General features: G+C 41.4%; 1 protein-coding gene across 1 annotated transcript in view; it reads right to left on the minus strand.

The window, feature by feature from the left end:
- sdccag8 (SHH signaling and ciliogenesis regulator sdccag8) overlaps positions 1-26,796 on the minus strand; it is a gene marked incomplete at its 3' end in the record, with an annotated part of 50,006 nt that extends 23,210 nt beyond the window's left edge. Inside the window, exons 1-15 of the mRNA XM_083898016.1 lie at positions 26,661-26,796; positions 25,088-25,249; positions 23,891-23,976; positions 23,685-23,798; positions 23,463-23,588; positions 22,889-22,984; positions 22,581-22,645; positions 22,238-22,438; positions 21,920-22,058; positions 21,622-21,774; positions 21,290-21,424; positions 20,589-20,705; positions 19,980-20,122; positions 4,871-4,998; positions 411-519 (exon numbers count right to left, since the gene is read on the minus strand). Coding sequence (XP_083754142.1) covers positions 411-519; positions 4,871-4,998; positions 19,980-20,122; positions 20,589-20,705; positions 21,290-21,424; positions 21,622-21,774; positions 21,920-22,058; positions 22,238-22,438; positions 22,581-22,645; positions 22,889-22,984; positions 23,463-23,588; positions 23,685-23,798; positions 23,891-23,976; positions 25,088-25,249; positions 26,661-26,727 — 1,841 coding nt within the window. The 5' untranslated portion in view covers positions 26,728-26,796. The remainder of the gene's footprint in view (positions 1-410; positions 520-4,870; positions 4,999-19,979; positions 20,123-20,588; positions 20,706-21,289; positions 21,425-21,621; positions 21,775-21,919; positions 22,059-22,237; positions 22,439-22,580; positions 22,646-22,888; positions 22,985-23,462; positions 23,589-23,684; positions 23,799-23,890; positions 23,977-25,087; positions 25,250-26,660) is intronic.
- Between the last annotated feature and the right edge of the window lie 779 nt (positions 26,797-27,575).

The raw sequence follows: 27,575 nt of genomic DNA on the forward strand, positions 1-27,575 counted from the left end.
CTCCAACAGCTGACAGGACACTGGGCCCAGGGTCACTGTCACACACACAAATGTACCACACATGCATGCATAACACACACACACATGGGCAGCCCAGATGGAGAGCTGTGGAGGCCTGCTGTGACTACTGTAGCATCAGGTTAACGAGAAAACAGGTCATACTGGAAAGCAGTATGAAGTATGTTGACATGCTCCGTCCAAACAGCCTGAATAGATGACGCTTTTTGTCCAGCAGAACAACAAAACCAATATGAAACATATCAGTACATTTAACTCTATGTATGAAAATAGGTACATGGATAAATGCATTATTAAGCTAAAAAAAATTAACATGCACAAGTGAAATAAATGTATACTGGAATGTTCAAAAAGTTTAAATGTGACAAAGGGATCAAAGAGAACATGCTGACCTGCTGTTTTCTGTCAGCTCTTCCAGTTTGGCCACCAGTGTGCAGCATTCCTCCTTCAGCTTCCGAATCATGGAATTCTGGGAACTCAGCAGACCGTCAAGCTCTTCAACTGCAATTGATCATGGTTAAAATGGTGAGTTTATCCATGGCAGGTGACTTCCTGTAGCTTTCAAGCATACTATGTTTCTACAGTAACTGAGAGAGAATTGATTTATTTCATCCCCGCACTTCAGTTCAAACAGGATCAACTCAAACGCAGCTTTTGGGGATCCATTGTCACTGGATACAATTATCAATCTCTCTATTTTTTTTTTGATAATTAGCATTTACATGCAGTGTATGAGCACAACTCTTTGTTAAATTAGATTTTCTGAAGTTATAATTCATCTGTTCCTCCCACAGTCTAAAAACATGCAGATTTGAGAACATTTAAGAAGCCGTTTAAATTATTATTAAAACCAACATTCAAACTGATTAATCAGTTATCAGAAGTGTTGAATAGTTTAGTAATGGGTTAACAATGATGATGATAATTGTTGTAGCCTTAAAAATGCTATCAATTTCTATCAATTTATTATCAATTTCTGCCAAATGATAATAATTTCACCAAAACTTTTACACACTGGACCTTTAAACCATCATTTTAGTTATGTGAATTAGTTACACAGTATTCATAATATGAAATACAAGTTTACAAATACTTGGCTTTGGGAGCATTGTGCATACTTCTGTTGACACATATTCCCTTAAAGCAGGCCAACCAATACATACCTGAGAAAACAACTCTACATTGAGCTTAACAGTGAAGTCATTTGTAGTAAAGACAGCAGTGAAAATTAAATGTCCCTTTGAATGAATTCCAAAATATTATTTTGTCTGTGTTCATATGAGAAAAATTGTTTAAACAGAAAGAAATGTAGTTAAAAAAAAAATATATATATATGCAGTATGTTAAATGTGACTGAGAAGCAGAGAATACTATTGTTTGAAAGCACGTTCCTTCTCCTTTCCACCCTTCCTGCCACATCCTCAACCACTCATGGGGGCCTCTTTCTGAACAATCCAACACTGGGCTTTCATCATTCCTTTGAAATGATCTGTGTTACGCTTTCCAACATATGTCTGCTCTTTTTAAATAACAATGGGTGCCGTTTGGATTGAGGGAATGATCCACCTGCTCCAGCATTCTGTTACAGTCAAGCGAAACCAAAAAGACCAAGGACTTGCAGTCTTTGAAAAGTAGCTCAGACTTCTGAAGTTTTTCTCTCTATTTTGCATATGGTAGATATTGGGGGGAAGAAAGAAAAAAAAGTAGAGGGAGAGCAATAAGGTTTCATCTCTGTGCTGTGCATATCATTACCTGTATTTGCAGAATGAAATTTGTCATCTTAAATATGAGCAACATAGATGCTATTAAAATACAAAAAGGGAAATTATGCTTGGCAGAGGCTTGAAGAGCAATGCCCAGTGATGTTTCTGTTCAAGCATGGAACAAAACACATTGTTTTATGAGCTGCACATTATACTTCCAAAATGAGCAACTGCAGGCTTATTTCAACTTTCTCCATACAGTCTATAAATCAATGCCATAGACGACGCATATAGGACAGACACTGGATGCTACAGAGAATGGACATAAAGCACAGTAACTTAGAGACGTGTGCACACAAACACACATACACACACTCTCTGCAAAGTTTGGTCAGTGCTGGAAATGTTGTATGAAGAATGCTAATTAGCTGAACAGGCTTTGAATGCGTCTGGCCATGCGTAGTCCAAAAAGAACCCTGGGACACAGAAACACAGCAGAACTGGCACTGGAAACAAACAGAGGAAAAATGAGGGAAGAGGCATGGCAGGGAAAGGAGGGACAGAGAGACACAAATATCTAATATCATCTAGAGGCTGCTCTGTACACATTTACTCAAAAAAAAGAAACATGAAAAAAAAAAGGGAGGATGGATGGAAGGACAAACGGATGGACTGAGAGGCGGGATTTGGAGAGCAAGAAAGCTAATTATCCAGCTCGTCTGTTGGGTTACACAGGGAGAGGAAGTGATGCGAGCTACTAAAGGACGTCCACCCCTCCATCCCCTCCCCATCCACAGTTTCCCGCTGTGCTCTGATGTCAGCTCTCTTTAGACAACATGTGTGCTGCCGACACGCGCCAGAAACAGACCCTTTGTTTAACCCCCCCACACACCCCTTCCCTCCCTCCATCCTCCCTCTATACCCTCCATCTTTTTTCTGTGTAGCAGCAGGCTCCCTGTTTGTTGAAGTTAACCACAGGTAAATAAAAAGATGGGAGAAAGGAGGGAGGGATGGAGGCAGAGTAGATGAGGGATGGTGGTGGGTAGGTGTGTATGGGGGGGGGGGGTTCCAGATGGTGCAACAGATGTGCTAGCAGCAGCAGCTTTGCTGTGCAGGCAGACAGGGAGCTGTGTGCTGGGTCTCTCCGCTCTGCACCCCTCACCTTCCCTCTGCTCCGCTATTCTCTTTCCTGCTCTTGTGGCTCCTGTGTTGCTCTTTTTGCTCTGCTCTGATCTTTTGAGGTCATGTCAGCTCAGTGTTGTTTAGCTCAGACGATTTCCGTTTGTGTTAGTCCCCTCCCACTCTGGTCATGCTGTGATAGAGTTTAACGAGATGATACAGTAAGAAGGAATACCACGCTTTCACTTAAATTTGAAGTCAAGACCGACCCAGCGAAGATCCACCCTGGTGAAGCATCCTTTCTATCCAAGCCGGGATCGAGGACCGCATCTCTGGAGCTGGGTCTGACAAACCTCAACCACATAAATGTAGACGTAGTCTTCAGGTTTGCCAATGAAGTCAATTAGGGAAAATAATTAGAGCTGAAACAATTAATCGATGAATCGATTATTAATCAATCAGTAAATTAATTGTCAGGTATTTTGATAATCCATTAATCAATTTTGAAGCTTTTTTCATTATTAAAACAAGATTTCTGACTGTTTTAGCTTCTTAAATGTGAATATTTTCTTTGTTTCTTTGTTCCACATAACAAAAAAATCATTAAAACTGAATCATTTTGGTTTGTGGACAAAACAAGACATTGGAGAACATCGTAATTTGTGTTTGACAAACTGATCGACATTTTTTAACATTTTCTGACATTTTATGGACCAAACGATTAATTGAGAAAATAATTGACGGATTAATCGATTACGAAAATAATCGTTAGTTGCAGCTCTAGTATTACATAGGTCAGTAAACATCCTGAGGTGTTAATGGTCGCACATGGGGCCCCGATTGGAACAAGGGCCTTTATGCATAGAGTTGCATATTCTCCCTGTGCATGCATGGGTTTTCTCCGGGTTCTCAGGCTTCCTCCCACAGATCAAAAACATGCAATATTAGGTAATTAGGGATTAGGTAAATTGGACACTCTAAATTGGCCGTGAGTGTGAATGGTTGACCCTGCGATGGACTGGCGAACTGTCCAGCGTGTACCCCGCCTATCGCCCTGTGTCAGCTGAGATTGGCACAGCATGCCCCGCGACCCTAATGTGGAGGATAAAGCGGATGATGATGGATGGATACAAGACAAAGCAAGGCATCTATGAGTGGACACCAGTGTGACTGACAGCTGGTTTTGTCCTATAGGCACACTGGCAAAATCACAAACCTCAAGGCCTTAAAAAATCATCATTCAGAGTTCAGAATTATATGGGTAACATCACAAAATGGTTGCCAATTGGATAAAATCAGTATTTTGGATCTTTGCATGTCTGAACAACTTGACTTTGTTTGCTCTGGCCGGTTCAGTTCTGCTTTATTCATCTTACACCACCATATAGGAAAAATAACAAACCTGTATAATGCAATTGTCAACAACCTACTGATAAGTTACCGATGGCCGTGTAGAGATGCTCTCAAGTGTGATTGGTTCTCCACTGAAAACCCTTTAATGCAGTCCTGTGGTAAATCTGATCTGAAGTATCCACAGGATGTGGCTCCATCATGGTTGCTGCATATGCTTTGTTGCATAGCTGGGGAACCAAAGGAAGTGTAGTGGTGTATCTCATTAGCTATTGGCATTGTCACAAAGCTAACTTGTTTTGTTTATGTTGCTTCTACCAAAAAGTCTGACAGAGCACGAGCACGAATAATATTTCACTCCTGCAAATAAACCAACTGAAAAATGGCTTTGAGTACAATTCATGCAACAAGACCAGTGCGGATCTATATGATTTTTAATCATAAACAAGCTGCATATGTGTATTCAGTAAATATGTAAAGGAAAAATTGACAAGCAAAATAATGAAATGTGGCTGCTCTGGGACAGCACAATATGGAGGGCAAATGAAAAGGTGGTTAAATTGGGGGAAGTATGTGATCAAATCGGTGGCTAGGTAAACTATGACAAGTGGACAGAATGTGCAGCTGAGCCTTCTGTTGAAGAAAGGCTCAGTTTCACAGCTGTGGATGAAAGCACTGACCTCTCTGCTGGTGTTGAGCCTCTGTTTGCTCCAGCAGCGCAGTCAGCCTTCTTTCCCTTTCCTGGGCTGAAAGGATCGCAGATGTCATTTCCTCCTGATGAGCACGCTCTGCACTCTCTCGGTCTTGTCTGAGGGGGAAAACCAAAAAACCAGGTTGTTGAAGAAAGTATATGGTAAATGAATGGTTGGAATTAACTAATTTATTAATCAGTCCACTAATTGTAATAAAGATTAATCCAGATTTTTAAAAAAGCATTTAAGAAAGACTAAGCACTTGCACAAGTACTATTGTGTTAATTAGATGCTAAACTAAATAACTCTAACAGTGCTGATTATCTATGCTTTATTAGTGCAGTTAGAACTTCTGTCTTAATATATTTTATTGTGTAACTCAACAGTGAATTTAAATACATCATTATAAACTGATAAGATGAAATAAATGCTGGTTTCACACTGATGTAAGCAAAACAACTGTTATTTACTTGTCGATGTATTTGCAGAAATGTCAATCAAATCTTGCAGTGGCAACAGATTTTCCTCTCAGTTTGTTGGTAGGGAATTCCAAATGTTTACTTTAGATTCACAAATGGTGCCTTACTGATTCTAATTAAAGGCCACTACTCATACAAACACATACTCAGGAACCAATATACTGTATATAAGCAGCTGTGAAAACAGTACATTTAATAATCAGTCTCACAATTAAATGAGCAATGCATGTATGTGAGTGCAATGTCTCATATTTCACCCAAAAATACGACAAATAAATGTGCATCTTCAATAACGGTCACCAGCTCACGGTAATATAATTTGGGATCAGTAACCAAATAATACATTCCATTACACTTGACAACTGTTTCTTGCACAAGGAAGAGAAAAGGTTAATCTTCGTGAAGGAGACGGGTATAGTGTGAAAAAGAACAACCGAGGAATGAACATGGATGGTAGGACAAGAGATTGGACAAGAGGACGGAAAAGACAATGACCGAAGAGACTCGGGGTGTAGAAGTGTTTGGCCACTGTTAGCTTGAAGACCGCTGAGTGATAATGCAGCTGTCTGCAAAACACACACACACACACACACAAATACACACGCACAGCTCATATACAGGTCAGTCCAGATTCTGAAAATGAAAAATTAAATGAATTAAATCGCGCACTTTAACATTGGCTATGTACAAGTGATTTCTTCTTGGAAAGATCCACATACACCATTTTTTAAACTCAACCGTTGACATAGTGTGGTAACAATTAACTTTCTTTAATTCCCACTATCATTCATCTCAATATCAAAATTGAGCAGGTAAGACGATTGTATCCCTGTTGTCTTTGAATAAAACACAGCCTTTCACTCCTGTACTCCAAACTTTCCAACACAACGGAGTCCAAACGCAGCCAAACAACAGAGGAACAGACAAAGACGGAAAGAAGAGAAGAACTACAAAGACAGGAAAATTGAACAAATAAACAGAACTCTTCCTGAAGTCCAAAGGCGCTAATGAAGAGAGAATTCTCCAGTTTAAGTGAAAACTTTTCTCCCCTGCAGTGCTTGGCCTGCATCTCTAAAGTGACCGCGTCTGTCTGTTCCTTCGTGTGTGTGTGTTCTCCTGCTGTCCTGCTGTCTGGGGTGTGAAAGCGGGTGGCGGGTGTGCAGGGGACACAAGGAGACAGTGTGTGTCTGTATGCGTATGTGTGCGTGAGTGAATGAACCCCCGCTGGGCTTGAACAGCAGCCTGAGCCACCAAAGCGCACACCAGGGCTCAGCGGGAGATGGCGGGCAGGCGTTGCCAGCCATTTGGTCCTGCAAGAGGTTCCAGGGGGCCGTGTATATTTGTGTATGTCTATGTGTGTGTATTTGTGTGTAACTGGGTGGGTGGAGGCGGCTCACACCAGACCTGTTTACCCACCAATTAGCATCAGACAGACCGCCAGAAAGTTCCAGCAGTCACCAATGGTGAGGAAAAGGATAATGGTGATAAAAAGCAAAATAAGATAGAAAAACAAAAAGACAGAGAGCTAAGCGTTGTTTTGGCATCTGTTTTGTCTTGCTGATCTTCTGAACCAACATGAAACCTGGTTATAACAGAACAATATCAATGTTTCCGGGTGGGACTGGAGCAACTGCAGCAGGCCTGAAACTTCGGAAAAGTTTATGAACGTCCTCATTTCATGTACAACTGAAGCTAGTAATACAGGCTGTCATGTGCTTCTTTCCCTTGCTGCCATTTTGTGCTCACAATCAAAATCAACATGTTTACTTGTAAAAATGTGCCCACAAAATGTCCACTGATGAACCCCCGTCAAACGAAACAAAAACGATAAAGCAAAGGAGAAAAATCGGAGGAGCAAGCCCTGGAGCAAGCGTTAAGGGTGACAGATAGAGCAGAGGCTGAATATGTGGGGCTAGAGCTGGATCATTCTCCATGGACAATAATCTGCTTTCCAGCTAATTGGTGAATGGGCCCTGGGTTGCTGCCTGTGGCAGGAACTCTTGTTTGGGCCTAGGAGGCAATAGAGTGAATATTCAGTTAGAGAATAGCTGGGCCTGTTTGTATATGCCTGGCCTGATGCGCTGCAGGACAGCTTGATAAGTATGGCGAGAGCTGCGTGGGCCAGGGGCCTAAGGTGGGCTGGAATGGCTCTGGGGCTGCGGCCAGGTACAGTGGCTGCTGGGTAAGTGGGAGGTGGCAGAGGCGATAGCTGGCTGGCTAGCTGGCTGGAGTGGTGAGGAAGAAGAGGGGGTCCAGACCACACTGCCTGCCTAAGTGGGCACTATTCAAGCTGTTGCCCATTAGATGTGGGGTGCCAGGGCCTGACCAAGCGCAGAGTTTGCAGCACCCCATGGTGCAGCCGACATCCCATGCCAGAACCACCAAATGCCGCGGTTTATCAGAGAATGAGCACAAATTGGAGTCAGACGGTGGACTTGGAGGAATAGAAGACATTTGCAAACACCACATCACTGACTGCTGTTTGGACTTAAGTTAAAAAAAAAAAGATGAGATTATTTCCCAGTAAATACACTTTCACCTGAACTCATACACACTTACAGAAGTCAGACATGTCTCTTCAACACACACACACACAAAAAGTAGTAAAAGATAAGTATTTGCATAAGTTTAAACTAAAAGGTTTTGACATGATTCATAAAGTTCTTAAAGGTAAGTTATTTTTGGCAGGTATTCAGTTACAAAAACGAGAGAAAGAAGAAAAAAAGCTATAAATTCTATAAAAAACAATCTTAATCAAAAGAGAGAAATTCCAGAAATCAGTACATATTCATATTTGTGCTCTGCAATGATCCTGTGCTGCAAAATAACAGATGTAGAATTAGCATACAGGTGAACAGATTGCAAACTCAGTGTATAGCAAAGACAGACAAAAACAAACTTTGTTGGCTGTAAAGAAGACGGATTGTTAGACAGTGACGGTCGCGGGATCATGAGTTGTGGTAATGGAGAGACACAAAGAAGATGGATAATGAAAATGTCTGTTATTAGTACCAACAACTATACCAGTGCAGTGTTTGCTTCATCAGTCTAAAAATATCAAACAAGTATCGCATATAAAAGTGACATATATGATTTATGAATGAGCTGACACATCACTGACTTTGGCTTGTAAATAGGCTGCATTTTATGGCTGCAAAAATTAATGGATTTTGTTTTAGATACTATACATTACAAATTAAACTGATCCATTCATATGGTTTTTTTAATGCTTATAATTAAACTCCAATTGATGATCAAACCTAGAGTTCAAACTATTACATACTAAGACTTGGTGCTGATGCAATTTTATTGAAATGAACAAATACTATACTATAAAATTACAACTATTGGCTATTTGCTCATATCTCAACTGCTCAAAATGGTGACACTCATGATGATTCACTTCTGTGGAGGAATTCCAGCAGATCCACAGCTATTTATGATAGACTGCATCAATCAGACCACATTAATATTCAACAGTTTGATACGCACAACTACAAAGATGATTTCTGCTTATGTGCCTGTGTCCTTGTTTGTGTGTGAGACAGCGGCCTTGTGTATGCCTGTCTAAACAATACTGCCAACAATAGATGAGCGCACCACAGAAAAAAACAAAGTGACATATTAAACATTTGCTGCGCCGCTGCATACAATAAACATCTGAATTTGTTTGTTAAGCAGATGATGCACAGTGTCACCCAATTTTCCTCTCACACACCTCAATGTGTTTCTGCACATTTTTATTAAACCGCAGCTTGATGTCATCACCCGAGGTTTAATCAGTCCGTCAATCACTCTGCTCCCATCATTTTTCCTCCCGACACCCCTCCCTTCATCTCTCATGGCTTTTTATGAAACAATCACCTCAAACGCAGAGACAGTCTGATGTAACCTCTCCACTTGTTTACTCTCTGCCCAGTCCATATTCCTATCTATCTGTTTATCTATCCATACAGAGTGCTCTCATCTCTGCTCCAATCTTTTTTCTGCTGTTTCCATAGCTCCCTCCTCCCTCCACTTTTCCCTCCCACCCTTTTTTTTCCCTGTAACTAAACTGGCTGTGTCTCTCTCCATCTGCTGGTTCTTCCTTCAGCGGCCCTGCACCTGTTCACACCTCCTCTCCTGTTGGCCACCTCTTCTCTCTTCCATCCACCCCCCACCCCCTATCTCCCTCTCTCTCTCTCTCCCGCTTTCTCTCTCCCTCTCTCGCTCTCCCAGCTCAGTGCGATGCTGCCAGGCCCGTTCCTGGCTCAGCTAGCCTCTCTGTCATTCAATCCATCTGTCGGCAAGTCAACTTTGTTTACAGCGGGCAGCCCAAGCCTCTTTTCTTCTTCAAGGAGCACTAAAGCCCCCACCACCAAGGTCAGCAATCGTGGCTGAAAGGCAGACAACTGCAAATGTTAAATTAGCGAAGAAATCTGATATACCCTTACTCACCCGAAACATAAATATGGACAAAAACACGCTTGAAATACACACATATGAGAAACCGCACTCATGCATATGAATTAATGTAGATAAACAGACAGTTATAAATACACATGACCCTCGCAGAGACAACATTTGCTGTTACAGCACACATTCCCTCAGAGAAAGAACCCAGCTCTAGATTCATCTATCTGCACAGAAAACAGAGCAAAAGAAGTTTTGAGTTTTAATTGGTGCAGATGATTGGTGGTCTGAACACAAGAACACAGCGGACTGGCAGCGCAGGCATCTGTGATTTTTTAAAAATAAACACACAACATACGTACAATATGCTCACCCACTGACCCAGACCAAAAACCCAGGACTCATCATCAGTGTCAAATCTGTGCCCTACAGAAATAGCTATGGGAACCATATGTGGTAGAGCTGGGGGTCACATCAGTTTTAGCAAACAAGGCAAATTCATTTTCTGATTAAGAGTATAATACATAATAAAGTTAGAATAATAACAAGTACAGTTTCATATATTATATATAAATATATTATATTTAGTAAGTTGACACATTTGCTCACTGAAACTTTGCACCACATTGTGTTATTTCCTCATGTTAGCACAATCGGAATTCAATTCACACCTGAGACATACCTAATGTTCCAAACCCACACAACACATTAACACATGCATATAAACCCGGGGGCAACTGGCAGGAAGGAACACGCTCCTTCTCATTCTCCTTATCCTCCAAAAGAAACTTCAGTAAACTCCTAGATTATTCCCTTATTTCTGCAAATGTTTATTTCTCTGTGCTCATATATGGGCCATTCTCTCTTGGCATGTGATCTAACATACACAGCTTTTCTCCTGCTCTCTGTCTATCTACACCTTCCACTCACTTGTACATAAAAATGTACTTTTCTGCCTTCCATATTTTACTTCTTACCTCCCTTTATCAATTTGGTTTGGCATCTACTGCCATTATATTATTATTATTATTATTTATTTTTTTTTAATCATCCATATTCTTACCTTTGCTTTGGACAGTCATGTCAATGCATCTTATTAATCTATATTTAAACAATGCTTTTTTTGGAAATAAGTATTTGCATTTGTGCTGGGCAGTAAGAACAAAAATCACATAAAAAAATCTGTGTATTTTCCAAAATTTTAAAGGGTTTCACGGTATACAAATGTATTTTTTTATGCGTGAGTGAGTGCTCCAGCGAGAGAGAGGCACAGTTGAGTGAGTGTGTGCTCGTATTGCTCGAGAGAGAGAGCGGCACAGCGGAGGGCGTGTGTGTCTGTTAATGTAACTACATACACTCTTGGTTCTCTCAGACATGTTTTCTGCTAAGGTGACGGAGTAAACGGATCATTCCTGCAATTACTGCCACTGTTACTTCTTCAGCGAAGCCCGAAGCATGTGTTGAACAGTGTTTTGCTGCACCACATTCCGTTAATCATATACCGGTCTTACAGTTTATGGATTAATTCATATAATATAATAAATAAATAAATAACATTTTGTGGTATATGAACTAGTATACTGCCTAGCATTTATCTGCATGCATAAACACCGTTTTGGAAATTTTACAATGTGAATGACTATTAACAAATTGGGAAATTAGCAGTTCAGCCTCATATTTTTTCCCTCGTTTTAACATTACTTCTATCATTACACTGGAAACTAGGTCTCTCTCAGATGTCATGAAACACAAACTAAGCAGCACAAGTGGAGAAGCATTAATGGATTTCATGGAATGCATTCCTTCAATGGCTGATGGCAATGACTTTCACCCAGTGCCAGGTGTCCCTCATGTGAACACCTTCCCTTGTATAATACTCATTTAAACTTGCCATTGCTCTCATCTCTCCCAGTTTCCCTCCTTCCACATCTTCCAGAGCATCCAAAGTTACCTTGCTCCAGGATTACAGCATTATTCTCCTGCTCATCATGATAATGTCTGCAGATGGGGACATTGCCCTGGGAAACTACATGGCACTGTCTGGCACTGATGTGGCCACAAAGGGCAACAAAGAACAGCAATATAAAGTAAAACAAATGATGAGGATAAAAAGATAAAAGAATAGATCAATCAGTTAAAACGAGAGAGACTGAGGTAAAAACAGAAATGAGAGGAAAAGAAGAGCAGAGAGAGGTTCTGTCATGTTGGATGAAAGCTGTGCCTACTGGGCAGTTGTGACATCCCTGATGGTGCTATGTTCAACTTTGAGTTTGTGTGAAAGCACGAAGTTGACCAGATGACACACATGCACGCACGCAAATGGCTGATGATGGATGGATGGGTGGATGTACTCCAAGGCTGCATTTTAGTATGGATGGGTAAAAAACAGAGATGTATGAACATGATGACACAGTTACCAAATGATTCTCAGGAGCCACAACTCGGCTATCAACTTTGAGCAACTATAAATTATAAGCTCCATTAACACTTAACACTAACACTTCCATTTCACTTCATCTGTCAAATAAAAGAAATCCTTGTATCTCTTTTTCGCCATTGCTGAAACAAAGCAAACAACTGCAGAGAGAATCAGTTTCCTGGTTAAACTGGCACATGCATTCCCAGTGGACCTGAATGGTCATGTGGTTCAAGTTTTAGGTGTGTATATGTATGCAGATTACTTTTAATAGAGAGCTGAAACTGTCGTCTGGACTGGATCACTTATCATGTAGTGGAAGCTGTTAAAGTCATCATCCTTGATGCATATATCCCATGAAGGTTCTATATCTCTACTGCGTAATAGTAGCCAAGGTCAGCAGTTGTTGTCCCTGCTAGTACGGTCATGCCCCCTTTCCCTAATATCCATACAGTTTTACACACACTTTTTTGTTTGACAAAAGGCTGGTGCACTCCCTTTCATTCTCTGTCCTCCAGCCGTACTGTGTGTATGTAGGCCAGTGTCCCAGGGCACACTTGGCTGAGGTGACAACAGTTGTAGCCGACAGATTTGCCTCCATCTTGCCTGAGGTCTCCCAGTAAGCGATCTGTCTATTCCGTCCATTCCCGGCCCCCCCATGATGGCCAGATTACAGCTCTGCTTAATAATGCTACAATTTATAGTGCATGATTTTCCACTACTAGTTTACAGCTCTCACATTTTAGCCTTTATATCTCTCGAACAAATAAGTTGATGCAATTACAGAGTTTGACTTTGCAAGGTACTGTGTATACTGTGTTGATAGAGGCTTGTGGTATCATTAATCCTCTGCAAGTGATTGATGATGGATAGACTGATGTAGATGTGGAGCTATAAGCACGTCACCCATCGCAAGAAAAATTACAAGAAAAAGAGGGACACAAGGTGAAATGACAAGAAGGAGCAAGGAAGAAAGGAGATTTTTGGGTGCACGTGTTTCAGTTTCCACTAAAATAATATACTCCAAATAGATTACCATCTAAAGACTCAAAATGAATATTAAAATGTGACAATGTTGAAATTTGTATATGATTTGAATTCAAAGTGGTTTCAAGGCTAAACGCTGAAGGTAAACTGGAAAAGTAACAAGTATAAGGATCATTAAATATGACAAATATGTACTAGCTTGTGTTATACTTAATGCACTAACAGAGTGAAGCTTGTGTTATACTTAATGCACTAACAGAGTGAAAACTATAGCTGAAGACGCGACATGTCCATATTTTTAATTTACCAAAATACGTTCAATTTATGAAAATAAGAGAGTTTTGGTTGACATTGAGAGAATGTTAGTGCAGCTTGAAAAAACTACAAATGAAGACAATTAAAGACCAATGACGAGATGCAGAGGAAACATGCAACAGAATGTAAGACAGTGTGACAAAAAGAACCAAAGTGTCAAAGAAACTGAAAGAAAAAAGATCAAGTAGGTCTACAGATTTCAACAGAGAGACAACAAGAGTGCAAGAAAAAGAGAGGTGAGAAGGCAGGATTAGAGAGAGGGTACTCCGACAGCGAGGAGAGAAGAACGCGGCAAGGTCTCGTCACCGGGCCAACGGGCCCACCACTGTCAACATCATGGCACTGTGATACACACACACACACACACACACACACAGACACACGCACACGCACACACACACAGGGCTGGCCGACGGCCCTCCCAGCTGCCCTATCCGTAACTGTCTGATTAGTTGTGCTAAGCAGCCCCTCCCCTGCCAACCATGGTGCCATCTGCTACCCAACAACATGGCTGCCGACCAGACAAGCACGCGCGCACACAAACACACATGAAAACACACAAGTACACACAGCAAGCCTCATACCTAGCTCTGCCCCACTGCTGTCACACAGACACACATCAAACTTCAGAGACACAGGTGTAGCCCAAAGGTATCAACACTTAACATTAGCACAAAGCCGTGCATACAAACTCATCTAATTGCACACTGACAAATGAGTCAACACACACACACACACACACACACACACACACACACACACACACACACACACACACACACACACACACACACACACACACACACACACACACACACACACACACACACACACACACACACACACACACACACACACACACACACACACACACACACACACACACACACACACACACACACACACACACACACACACACACACACACACACACACACACACACACACACACACACACACACACACACACACACACACACACACACACACAGGACACTTCTAGCATGTGTTCGGGACTACACACCACCCGCACGCGCACACACAGTTGCTGTAGAGGTTGTGTGCGAGCATGTGTGTGTTGACAGTGGTGAGGCACTGTTAGTGCCAGGTAGAAAGAAAGATGATGCGTTCAAGTGCATGTGTGCTTGCTGGCAGCACTTGAAGGTTCATTATGGCCCCCACCTCTCCTGAGCGACTGCAGCCTGCGTGGCGCCCCGGCCCTTTTATTCTGGGCCGTGATTGGACAAGGGCCTCCCGCCGAGTTGGTTTGCAGCAGTTTTGTCGCGCCCAGATTTCACTCGCTGCTCAAAGCGAGCCTCTGGCAGGACGTGGCATCTGCTGCCTCACCTTCCTCATTTACACTTCTCCGCCCTCTCTCACACACACAGTTTTGTTCAACGCCCTTCCAGACCTTGGTATCACAATGTACAACTGAGTGGGGGGAAGAAAAAAAAAAAAACAGAGTGAACTAAGTAGAGGTGCAGCAGCGTGACATGTTTAATAGAGTTTGGGGAACTTTGTGTATAAGAGTCACAGCAGTTGGTCTGGAGCTGTGTCAGAAAACAGAATATCTCACCTTGTAAGTATTTATCTCCTTGATTCAGGGTCACAGATATAAGTTTGACATTAAAACCCAATCATCACTTGATTAATATCAATATAATTCATCATGTATTAAGTAATAGTGTTATGTTTAAACATCGTCTCTTTTACCTTTAACTCTGGTGAAACAATATTAAATGGAAGTAAAGAATCAGAATTTAATCTACATGATTTCAATTTATAATATACAAATGTACAACTTTATATCGATCTGAACTGCTCTAATATTATCCATTGCACTCCAATTGTTAAAATTAAGCTTCTCTAACTTGCCACTGTTAAGGTTTCTACCACGGAATCTTTTGTGATTGCTCCTGACACAATACCCCAGCACATTAGAACCCTATAAAATGAAGAAGTTTAAAACGCTGCTGGCTCCATTTTAGTTAGAAAACTCCAGAGCTGTGTCATGGTATTCATAGGCAAAAACAGAGACTTGTGAAATGGATGACAGTTTCCTGAATTCACTGCCTAAATGGATCACCCACAGCTCGATTATCAGCTTTGAACAACTGTGAATGAAAAGCTCCACCAACAATTAACACCAGTTACCGTTTCACCTCATCATTGTTCAAATTATATAAATCCTTGCTCCTACTTTTCACCATTGTAGCTACTCATCAGTAGTAGTATGCATGTCCAGTGCACCTGAACACAGTATGTTTCTAATTGTATTTCTATGGATGCAAAGGTATTTGTGATGCAGAGCTGAAATGAAACAATAGTATGGATGTAGCCTGAGGAAGAGATTGGTGAAGTCATCCACCTAAAAATCATGTAGTTTCATGATCTCCACTGCCTAATAGTAGCTATGCTCAGCAGTTTTTGTACTTGCTGGGAAGGTCCTTTCACCTTATATCCATCAGCTTTTCACACATTTTTCAGGCTAACAGGAACTGCATTTCCATAGCATCCACATTCTCCTTCTACATCCAAGAAGCTTCAGTCATCAGGTGTGGCACAGCCACACCTCCTCCTGAACAAATTCACTACTAAAGGCCTTTTGGCTGAAAACTCTGCAATTCATGACTGACTAACGTACATGAAATTATATGAACAGTCATGGTCAGACATTGCTGCTTCAGGAATACATATTTATGAGTCCTTCTCTAAGAAAGTGACGGCAAGTAAAACTTTTTCACTCAAGTCATCTCAGGTTCGGGTCCATCTACATCTCAAGGCAAATACCTTCATAAACATGGATGCATGATTTCACGGGGATAACAGAAGTGAAGAAAGATTTGGGGTCTAGCAGAGATTCGACTCATCCCAAACACAAAGCAGGCACACAGACCTCAACTAACCATGAATTCACTAACGCATGCAAACACACATCTCTATCTTTACATGCCTATCTGGCATGTTTTGAAACAGGAGTTACGCCGGGCAGTATTCACTAAGGCCTTTGGGATCTTTGATCGTAGAAAGACAGAGAGAGAGAGAAGGCCAGGAGATGAGGAAAGAAGAAAAGAAAGAAAGTGAAGAAAGACCGAAGCAAACAAACAAAAACTTAGTAAAGCCCACTGCTGGGCTGAGGCTGGGACTGGAGTGTGTGTGTGTGTGTGTGTGTGTGTGTGAACAGAGTGGCAGGGATTAGGACAGATCCTGAGCTGTCCAACTCACAGCTGGCTGATGATCCAATCCTGGAGCACACAACAGCGCACCAGCCGCCATGGGACCCATGGATGCCGCACATGCATCTGTGTGTGTGTCTGTGTGTGTCTATGTGTGTGTGTAGGCATGTGGAGTTGACTGATGTGTGTATCAGTGTGCACATTTGCAAGCATTCAGTTGTACAAACAAATGTGTGCGAGTGTGTCTACGTATGCGTTCCTCAGGAAGGAAGGTAGGGCTATCAGAAATCAAACAGAGGCTGTCTGTGCTTAATGTTCCCTGTTTGAAGATGGGCTGTGATCATTTGGGCCACGAGAGGAGCAAAAAATGAAAGAGAGGAGTGAGCAAAGTTGCAAAGACAGAATCAAAGAGCTGCCTTCGAAGGCTGGTCATCCAAATGACATCAAGGCTTGTGGCTGTGAATCCTGCACTTACTCTGTAACAACACACAAGCGCAGTCACACACACTGGTCCAACAAAGACTCTTGCATGGCTCTGTGGCTACCAACAACGAGAGAAGTCAAACAGAAATATATGACTATGAATAATCTACATGCAGCTGTGCATAAGCCTAGAGGGCCTACAGAGTAACACAGAGAGACAAGTAGAGAAAGTGTGTGAGATGAGTTTGATTCTCGATTTCTATTTTGCTGCAAAATCCTGTTTTGGTTGATAGATATTTTCAAACCTATATACAGTACATTTCAAAAACTCATATTAACAGACATGAATAGATCAGTTGGAAGATGGGATACTTCATGTGGTCCGTTAAAAGGGCATGTTTTGGAAAACAGCTTAATTGTGAAGAAATTAAAAACTGCAATGGAAGTGTGTAGACGTTTCTGTTTTAGTATTCACTGTGCTATGCCAGTTATGCAGCTACGAAGACCATATCAAATAGCTCAAACAGTCATTTTTATGTATTTTATGTATGTAAAGGCATCAGTATGCTCCAAGCAAAAGTGCTTGTCAGATGATCAAACACCAGCTAAACCCTCTTCCATCCACAAAGTGATCGGTGAGGTGTGCAGTGGTGAACAGTTTGAAATTCTCAAGCTCTGCTTGTAATTTTTCACATAGTTCACAGCTATGAATCACTTTGTTAGAGGAAAGACTGTTAGAAAGTGTGAGCCATTATCTCCCTAAATGAACAATCATTAAGACTCATCCCTCTGTGAGACAACAGGCCTCAAAGTCTAGCTGTTTGGAAAAGCTATTAATCCATACATTAAAGAACTTGAATTGTCTTGGAAGAACACTCAAAATCCTTATTAAAATGCATTTCTTTAACATATAAATACAGTAACATTATATTTACTGGTACAGTAGGCGTACATATATTTGTGGGGGTTTTGTGCTTAAAGTTAGAATAATAGGTTGCTTACTATATCCAAACTTTTACGCTTCCCACTACATGCATTCCCTTGAACATTCTTCTCATGTAAATCTAATCTTAAATACAACTCAACAACAAAAATGCCTCAGAGCAAGAAGGTGCATGTTCTTCCTGTTTGAGTGTGGGTTTTGTCCGGGTTCTTCGGTTTCCGGTGGTAGGAAACCAGAGAACCCGGAGAAAACCCACGCACACACGGGGAGAACATGCACCTTCTTGCTCCATGCAGAAAGGGCCTTGTTACAACCGGGGCTTGAACTCGGGTCTACGGCAACTGTGTGGCCCTCGACATTAAATGTCTACATTAAATGTAAATGTTATCACAAACAGAGCATGTGCAGCTGTTATGATGGTTATACTATTGTTTTTCTCAGTTTTCTGTCAATGATTTTTCTATCTTGCTTTTTGAAATTCCAATTTCCTACCATTAAAGGTGACTTTAAATGTGATCATATGACACTGCTTTTTCTCAACTAGTACGTTAGCAAAAGAAAGGACACATTGAGTCAGCATCAGAAGTGGCTTTCCCTACTAATAACCAAAATTCAATTTGAATAGCTACATGCTCAGCCAAGTCAACAGCTGTCAAACATCTAGTATGCGTCGGTGGACAGAAAACTATAAACTCTGTCATGCACAAACACCCACACATGTGGCACTAAAATGGTTCAGTCCAGGGGCCCCTCTAGTACAGGTCAATGTCATCATGTTGCCACATTAATATGCATGTCATTCTCCACAGCTGGCTGCAAAATACACACACACATATACATGCACACCTTGCATCATCCTGCCATGCAGCCAGTGTCTCTGTGCTGGCCAGCTGACAGAAAAACCCACTTAAACACAGACCAGAGCCACGAGCAGCAATGTACAAACACAAAGAAATTCACTCACATAATACCTACACACTGTTGTACAGTGAACAAACTTGCCTCCTGCAGCCTTCAGCACCACAGGACACCACTGCCACATCTGTGCCCATCACAGACACCTTGGCTTAGGGCAGTGGGGGTGACAGAGAGGTCCTGGGTGGCTGGCATGGGCAGGCATGGCCCTGTGAGCGGAAGGTGTGGAAGAAAACAGCAGCCAGCGGATGACAGAAGGGAAGGAGAAAAGGGAACACAGGAGGGGAGGAAAAGAAAAGGGAAAGTAGAAAAGAAGGCATGCTAAAAGAGATGATACACAGATTGTGTGGAAAGACAGCAACAGAGATATGAAGACAAAGAGCTGCTGGTAAAAAAAAAGACTGATGATTGTATGGATGAAATTAAGAAATAGATGGAGTGATTAAGCACAACAATTAAAAAAAGGGGGTTAAACGGTAAAAATAGAAAGGGGATAGAATGGAGGTGCAGGGGAGGGAGCCAGTAGCGCCCGTCGTGAGAATCGGTACAGGTCACTTGCAGGTGGCACTAAGGCCAGGCACCTCAGTGACCATCAGCCATAGTTTGTGTGTGTGTGTGTGTATGTGTGTGTGTGTGTCGGCACCAGGGACAGAAGAAAGGCTTGGGCACCATTTTGGCTCTGCTGGAGCTGTTGCTGGGCTGGACACCGGCCTAGTTGCACAGAATGGGCAGAGTGTGTGTGTGTGCGAGTGTGTTTGTGTGTGTTGTATAATGTTGTGGCATGCTTAACAGGATTAGAGGTGACCTGGTGAGGTCCAGTTGGTACTGGGACCATGGCACAGCAGCAGGCATGTGTGTTTTTGTGTGTGTGGTTTGTATAATAGGATTAACCGTTACCTGGTGCGGTACAGTTGGTGTGCTGGTCTGAACTGAACTGGACTGGACTGGGCTGATCTGGGCAGGATCTGGGCAGGAGCTGGGCAGAGGGGAGTGCTGTATGTGTGTGTGCGTGCATGAGTGTGGTGGCATGTATAATAGGATTAGGTACTACCTGGTGAGGTGCAGTTGGCGCTGGGCATTTGCCAGTTGTTCTGCTAGGCTCAGGACTTCAGCCTGCCATTGGCTCCCATCCTTTTGGACCGCCTCCAGATGCTGCCGACAGCCAACCAGCTCTGAGCTCAGCCTTTCCACTTCCTGTCCCACAGAGAGGGAAAGAGAAAGGGGAAAGGAGGTGAAGAAATCTTTCACAACAATCCCCCTTATGCCCTCGTACACAATCAACTCTTTAAATCATTTAATGATTTGAAGAGTGATAAGCTGAAATTCTAAAGATTTCAGTTCAAACAGTAAAACCGTATAAAAGGAATTAAGTAATTTACAATAGTACAAGGGATTTTTTGATATACGTTACACGGTTGATAATGTTTAATAAAGATGAGATAAACAGTTCCTTGTGCAAAATATTTGATACATTTGAAAGTTTGCATACATGTTTTAAGCTTTCTTGATTGTGCTTCTTACAAATGAGCAGATTACACAAAAATGAAGAATACTTATTAAACAAAGAACTAATTTACTTGATGATGGGTTGACTTAAAAACTACTGATTTAATGTGATTCATGACATGAAATTAAACTAACTAGTTAAACGCAGACATACCTGTGCAGCTTTTTCCATCTGCCTGCTGGTCTTGGAGTTGAGCTCTCGGAGTTCTCTCTCTGCCTCCTCTTTTTTCAGTTGGGCCCGACTGAGCTGATATCGCAGCTCCACACACATCTACAGATGGAAAAAGGATCAATTTACTAATATTACTTAATATCTATTCTTTCATCTCACTAAAATTCAAATAGGTGTTTTACCATTATCACCATGGTGTATCGATAGCATTCAAAAACATTTTACTTAATTCTGTTGAGATAAAATCAATAGAAACTTAAGTTTGATATGTAGTTTGTGTTTCTACAACACTTCAGCGTGGTATTTCATTTTCTGAAATGCTTGAACCAGAGTCCTTCAGTTCAAGCCAAACATTAAAACATATTTATTCAACACTGTTGAGTTTATTCATACCACAAGGGTAGCCAGAGATAAAGCCTGGCATAGATAAAACTTTGCTTCCACCCAGTGGATTTCATGAGGTACTAAAAGTACACGGCACAGCCTGCATCCAAGTCCCACTAGTGTTCTTTATCCCCGTTCCTTCAGACCTTGAGGCATTATTTTTTATTTATTGATTGGTAAAGCATCATTTTAATTTGTTTCCTAGATCAGCTTGATCAAATTAATTTGATGGGAAGCTTTGGTGCTTCGTTGATTTCCAGCAGTACATGTTGACTTCATGCTTTCTGCACACACTGTACCTTGGTATTGTCATGTTCTTGACTGGAAAGCTTCTGTAGAGCATCTTCCAGCTGATTGGTCAGTGAGCCTTTGTCTCTATGAGCTCTGTCAAGCTGCCCTTCTAATTCAGCAACACGCTGAGAGAGGCTGGACACCTGGTACACACAGATTTTCCAAGATTTCATTAAAAAATAATAGTTGTGTTCATTCTTTACAGCAAATTATACAATGTATATAATGCATTTTGTTAGTATGTTAAGGCAGGCAGAACTTTAAAACTACTTAAATATAGAACAGTCTCAGTCCTGCATTCTCTATATATAGACAAAAAAATGATAGAAATAGGATTAACTGTATGTGCTAGCTCCTCTTTCTGTTTGCGGGCCTCTGCTCGAGCCTCCTCCCTGGCCTCAGCCAGCCTCCCCTGCACAGCGTGCGCCTCTCGTTCCAAGTGTTCCCGCTGTCGAGCCAGTTCCCTGGACAACTGCTCACACTGCACCTCCACCTGCATGCATATGATCAGATACAACAGGTTTTCCACAGATGAACAGCCACACCAGGAAGAGAAAACGCAACTTTAAAAGGCAATGAATGAGCTGCTTAAAGAATACAATCAAAAAGCTGGAAAGATGTGTATATATTTCTCTGACCCTAGCTTTTTGTAGCTGTGCTACTTCCGCCATCTCCACAGCCTGTTTGACCTGGAGACAAGAAGACCACTCTCTCTGTTGCGCCTCCTGCTTACTCGTCCTCAAAGCATGCAGAGCCACCAATAAATCATCACGCTCTCTGGAAGATCAGCAGACAATAAAATGCACAATCAGCATTAAAATGTATGGGTGGAATAATTGTCATCTTTCATTCTCCTATTTTGAACACGTGCATTTGAGGGATTTGCAGGGTACAATAATGACAAGTAAATCCATCTGTTCAGTAGAGTGTATTTGTGTGTTTGTGTTGCCACTGACTTTGTGAGTCTGTCAATGGCCTGGACATGCTGATTGGTGTGAGTCCCAGCCAATACCGCTTCGTGTTGTGCACACTTAATACACAGCCCCGCCACACGTGGAACTCCATCAGCTCTCAGTGCATCAGCAGCTTGCTTTTCCTTGTGTCTCAGTTGAACCTTCACCTCCTCGCACTCCTTCTGACTGACTGACAGATCCTTCCTGTTGAGGGAGCAAATGTTGAAATGCTGAGAAGCAGAGAAACAGCTGACAGGAGATGGCGACTGATCTTTTAATGCTTTATCAACAACAAAGTCATTTACAAGCTACACTGGTTTAGCTAAAGAAGCTTGAGAAAACTGACCTTAGGGAGATGAGCTGGGCCTCTAAACTTTCAACTTGGGCTTGGTGAATCACTTTCAATTGTTCCTGAGGAACAAAAACATTACACTACAGACACTCAAGTATTGTGACAGAAATTGGAAATGGCTACATTAATTAGGCTATAAACCAAATCCGGAGTGTATAATATCTTAAAATAATAAATAAATATATAGATATCTATGACCCAGAAAGTCCTGTTACAGACGGGACTAATATGGCATGGAAGAAAACATGAGAAATGAATAGTAACTATACAAAAAAAAGAGAGCACAGATCTAAAATCCCTACCAGCTCATTTTTCCATGAGGTTTGTTCAGCTCTCTGCAGCATGCTATGGCCTATATTAGAGGTTATGTGGCCTTTGGCTGGAAGACTCTCATTCACCTGAGGAATAAATCAGAACAGATGATGAACCTCTCTTCCCATGGTTATTTAAATGGACAGTCACTGTCTTGTAATGAAATGCCATACATGTTGGATGTGTTGATGTTAACCTACACTTTGAAATACTGTGTGAAACAGCAGCTATCGTGGCTGACAAAACTTCGCTTAATACATATTATCAAGTGTCGGGTGACGCCGCACAGTAATAGTTAATAGACTGACATTGTTCTAAGAATATATAATATGAAAATACAAGCCCAGCTGCCTGTGAATTCATCAAACAACATACTCTGAAAAAGAAGGCTCTTCTTTAGTGTAAAAAAAAAGAAAAAAGAAAAAAAAAAAAAAAAAAAAAAAAAAAGCAATAACTGAATCCCATGTATTAGCCTTTATTTCCATATTGTAAGTTTCATCAAACATGGGTGATGGTAAGACATTACTGAGAAGATTTTACATGATTAAAGCCACAAAAATCTACCGTGGAGTTGTGGATCGTGTAGTCCTTCAGAGATTCATTCACAGATTTGGATTTGAGTTCCGATTGCAGCTTCTCATTCTCCACCACCACCACTCTGACCCGCTGTTTCAGCTCCTGCAGCTCTTCCTGAACTCACACACACATACACAGAAAGTTATCAAAACTTATCCACAGACTAAAAAATGACTGCAAACATAATCACACATTAATTTGTGTACATACCTTGCAGAGTTTGACCTCAGCCTCCAGGTGCTGAATGTATTCTGATTGGTTGTGAATAACTGGGACCAAATCCTGAAAGACAGGCAAAGTGGAACTTCCCTCTTGGTGCACTCTCTTAACAAGAAGAATTTCATTTATTTTTAAATATACAAAACATGACAATGGAAAGAATACAACATTAAATTATGATTAATTAATTGTTCTACCTTGGTTGGAGACAGTTTCTTTGAAGGAGAGAGGGAAGCAGGGATGTCTTTGCACTGCTTCATTAGAAGGCTCTTCAGCTGGTTAACTTCAATGTCAGAGAGAGAGATCAGGAATCTTAATAATGATAATTTCACATCATACCATGCCTAGCACCCTTCAAGTTCCTTTGGCCACTTGTGTACCATAGGGACAGAGAATTGTGGCGAGGTAGTTTTTTGAAACCGACGATTGTACATTGTATATTCAATTCAATTAACTACAATTTTTATTTGTATAGCACCAAATCATAACATACATTATCTCAAGGCACTGTACATAGACAACATCATGGAGAGCAGAGAAACCCAACAATTCACACAATGAGTAAACACTAGGCATCAAGCGAGAGAAAAACAGAAGAAATCTCTGACAGAACCAGACTCAAAGATGTGCAGCCATCTGCCTCGACTGGTTGAAGTGAAAGGGAAAAAAGGGGACAGAGGAGAGGTGGGGTACAGAAAGGGGGAGAGAAAGGACAAGAGGGAGATGAGGTAGAGACAGAAGAAAGAGACCAGGATTGATGTATCAAGTTATACATTTATACAGGACAGTTAGAGTAAGTGATGACATAGAACTACAATGTAATTTATATAAGCAGCAGCAGAGATTGTTGTTAAAAAATTATACTGATATCGACTTATAGCATAATAATAATGGTGATGACATGTATGATAATAATAACAGTAGTAGCGAAACTGAAACCGGATCCTGCAACCTGCAAAGTGAGAACACAGACAGAGAGAGAAAGGAAAGGAAGGACAGACAAACTAGGGAGAGAAAGAACAAGGTTAATGACATAATAAAGTCATATTCATACACTGAGCGTCAGACAGTGAGTGTGCGTGCACCACAGGAATTCCCCCAGCAGTCTAGGTCAATAGCAGCATAACTAAGAGATGTATGTCGTCCATTGAAGATCTCACATCTCTCTCGAGTGGCTTTGTTTTGTGAGTGTGAGAGTGGGTGGTTGTTTGTCTACGTATGTGGCCCTGTGATGGACTGGTGAACTGTCCAGGATGTGCCCCGCCTATCGCTCTATGTTAGCTGAGATTGGCACAGCCCCCTACAACTTTCATGTGGAGGAAAAAGTGGTAGAGGATGGATGGAGCTTTGTGTAGTCAGACAACATTATGTGACGCACTTCAACACTGGATCACCTGCGTCACTGTGTGTCTTTTGGTTCCATGTTGCCTTGTCCTCCTCTGCCATAAGGGAAAAGAACCTGCCGTCACTGCCTCCGACCTCCTCTTCCTCTCCTCCATCAGGATTCAGCTGTTCCAGTGTGCTGCTCAGCAGCTGAATACTCTGGTTGGCCCTCTCTGAAATCAATACAAACACACTCACACAACTCAGTCTCTTGCAGTACTTTATTTTGGTGACACATTACGGCTAGATTAGGGTTCAATACTTTAATTTGATATTAGAAAAGACTACCATAGAAACTAAAACTTATGCTTTCTCCCACAAAATGAAGTTAGGATTTGTGGGCTTTCTACTCATGCCCGAGTATTTCCTTACATTCAGTAAGGAGAACTCAAGCTGTTGCCTTTGATCTGTGCATGATCTGCCCTGCCTGCCTTAGATCTGCCCTCTCAATTCAATAGCTCTGGGGAAAAAAAAGTTTGCAGTCAAATTAAATATTTCACAAAAGTTTAAAAGATATTTAAACAATGTAAAAAAAAAAAAAAAAAAAAAAAACTTTTACATTGATACTGATATCTACTATTGTATGTTTTTATCAACTTGATGTGACTTGAGATGTAATAAAAACAAAGTTTTCCATAGGTTCTGACCAGGACTGAAGAGGTTGTGTTCAGAACATCTGTTACTACTGGCATATTGCAAACCATCAATTCGAGATGTGACAAAAACTACTATTCCCAAACGTTCTGGACAAGACTGACTATAGTCATGTGTGTAATGACGCTGAAGTTAGCTTCCGAACTTCCGTACTTAAGAGGAAAGTTAAGGGCAAATTAACTTAATGTGCAGTGGGACTGCTTGTACACCGATTGTCTGTATTTTGTAACACTTCTTGATGTGGAAACATTTTAGGTAAGGCACTAACTTTGCCTGACACCCACTATTGTATTTGTGAAACTTTTATTTTATTTGTGAAAATGCAATAAAGGCCCATTTCACCGTTTTTTCCAGCATACAGACCTCATTAGACCAGATCCAAAAACGAAAAAAACCCTGATTCTATTTGTGTCCAACTCCTCCAGTCTGTGCCATATCATAGTGTCCTTTGGCAAGACACTGTCCAGATTTGAGAAGGCTAGATACAGTGGTTTTTGATCAGGACCTGGTCTGCATATATAGGTTTTGTTCAGGACATCCATGACACTTGTATTTCACTGTAAAGTTACAATTGCATTTTCATTACCAAGACTTTACCGATATTTGAATGTCTGGTGTAAAACGTATTCAATAGTTTCTCCTTAGGGGGAAGTTGACACAGCATGACAAACAATAGTAGCAAAATATGGTCGGTATTATAAGGATATACCAATGGCTAAGCTAATTTCACATTCAGTCACACTGGGTAATCAGCGACAGGTGGCAGTGACACGACTTTAACCTCTTAACAACAACAACAGAACCAATGACTTCACAAATGAATGGGAATGAATGACACCCAAACAGTTTAGCTACTCTTCTGTTGCCCTTCAGCTGCTTATAATGTAAAATTAAGTTAGCTAAATTAGCTTGTTTAAAAAGTCAACGTACGTTTCAGTTCATTTCGATAATCTTCCATCTGCTCCGGACCCTCCTCGTCCGAGTCTAACGGCGTCATCGATCTTGAAAACGACGTTATTTCATGCTGTGTTGCAAACTATACAGGAGAGGCTAACTTAACAACAACATCCTCACAACCAGCGTTGTATTTTCCTCGTCGTGAGGTCGTAAGTGATCATTCATTGGTTCACAACGATGGTGCATTTGTTCTAATACACCCGCGTCCTCCCGAGAGGGGGGGATTGCTCTCGCCATAGGCTCTCGCTTTTTGCTATGAAACAAGTCGTCTATCACCGCCCCGTCGCACCGCTCAGACAATTTTGTGAAACGTCAACTAGGCAGCCGAGCCGTTCGCTTCCTAGCGTCCTCCCCCATCATGGGACTTGTAGTTTTTGCCATGGTTTTTGCGCGGAGACAAAATAACCACACAAGGCTGTCACCTTGTGGTGAATGTGGTGTATTGCACCACATTCAACTATAATGCACCGTCACAAATAATGTACTTGAAGTAAGTAAAAGCGCACATTATGGCCACTGTAACGGATCTATGGGTCATTTTGACAGGTCATAGTCAGAAAATGACATGTTTACATACTTACATAAAGCGTGTCTCAGTTTAACTCGGCTTCCTCTCTCGCAGGGTGCATGCTGATTCACCGACGAACACAGGCATAATTAATTAGATCAGTGACACCTGTGCAAAATACGTCAAAATGGCTGCTGTACAACTGTCCCCTTAGCTATCACATTTTCCCCACACTTATATATGTACATAATATAACATATCTGACTACTTTACTGCCATTTCTCTAACACATTATCTTAATTTGCTGCAGTTTCCAAGAGATATATTACTGATAAATGAATCACAACTTCTTGTTAACCATGTTATTCAAAACAGATAGA

The sequence above is a fragment of the Microchirus variegatus genome, assembly GCF_963457635.1.
Source record: "Microchirus variegatus genome assembly, chromosome: 11".
In the NCBI taxonomy this organism is placed as follows: Eukaryota; Metazoa; Chordata; class Actinopteri; order Pleuronectiformes; family Soleidae; genus Microchirus; species Microchirus variegatus.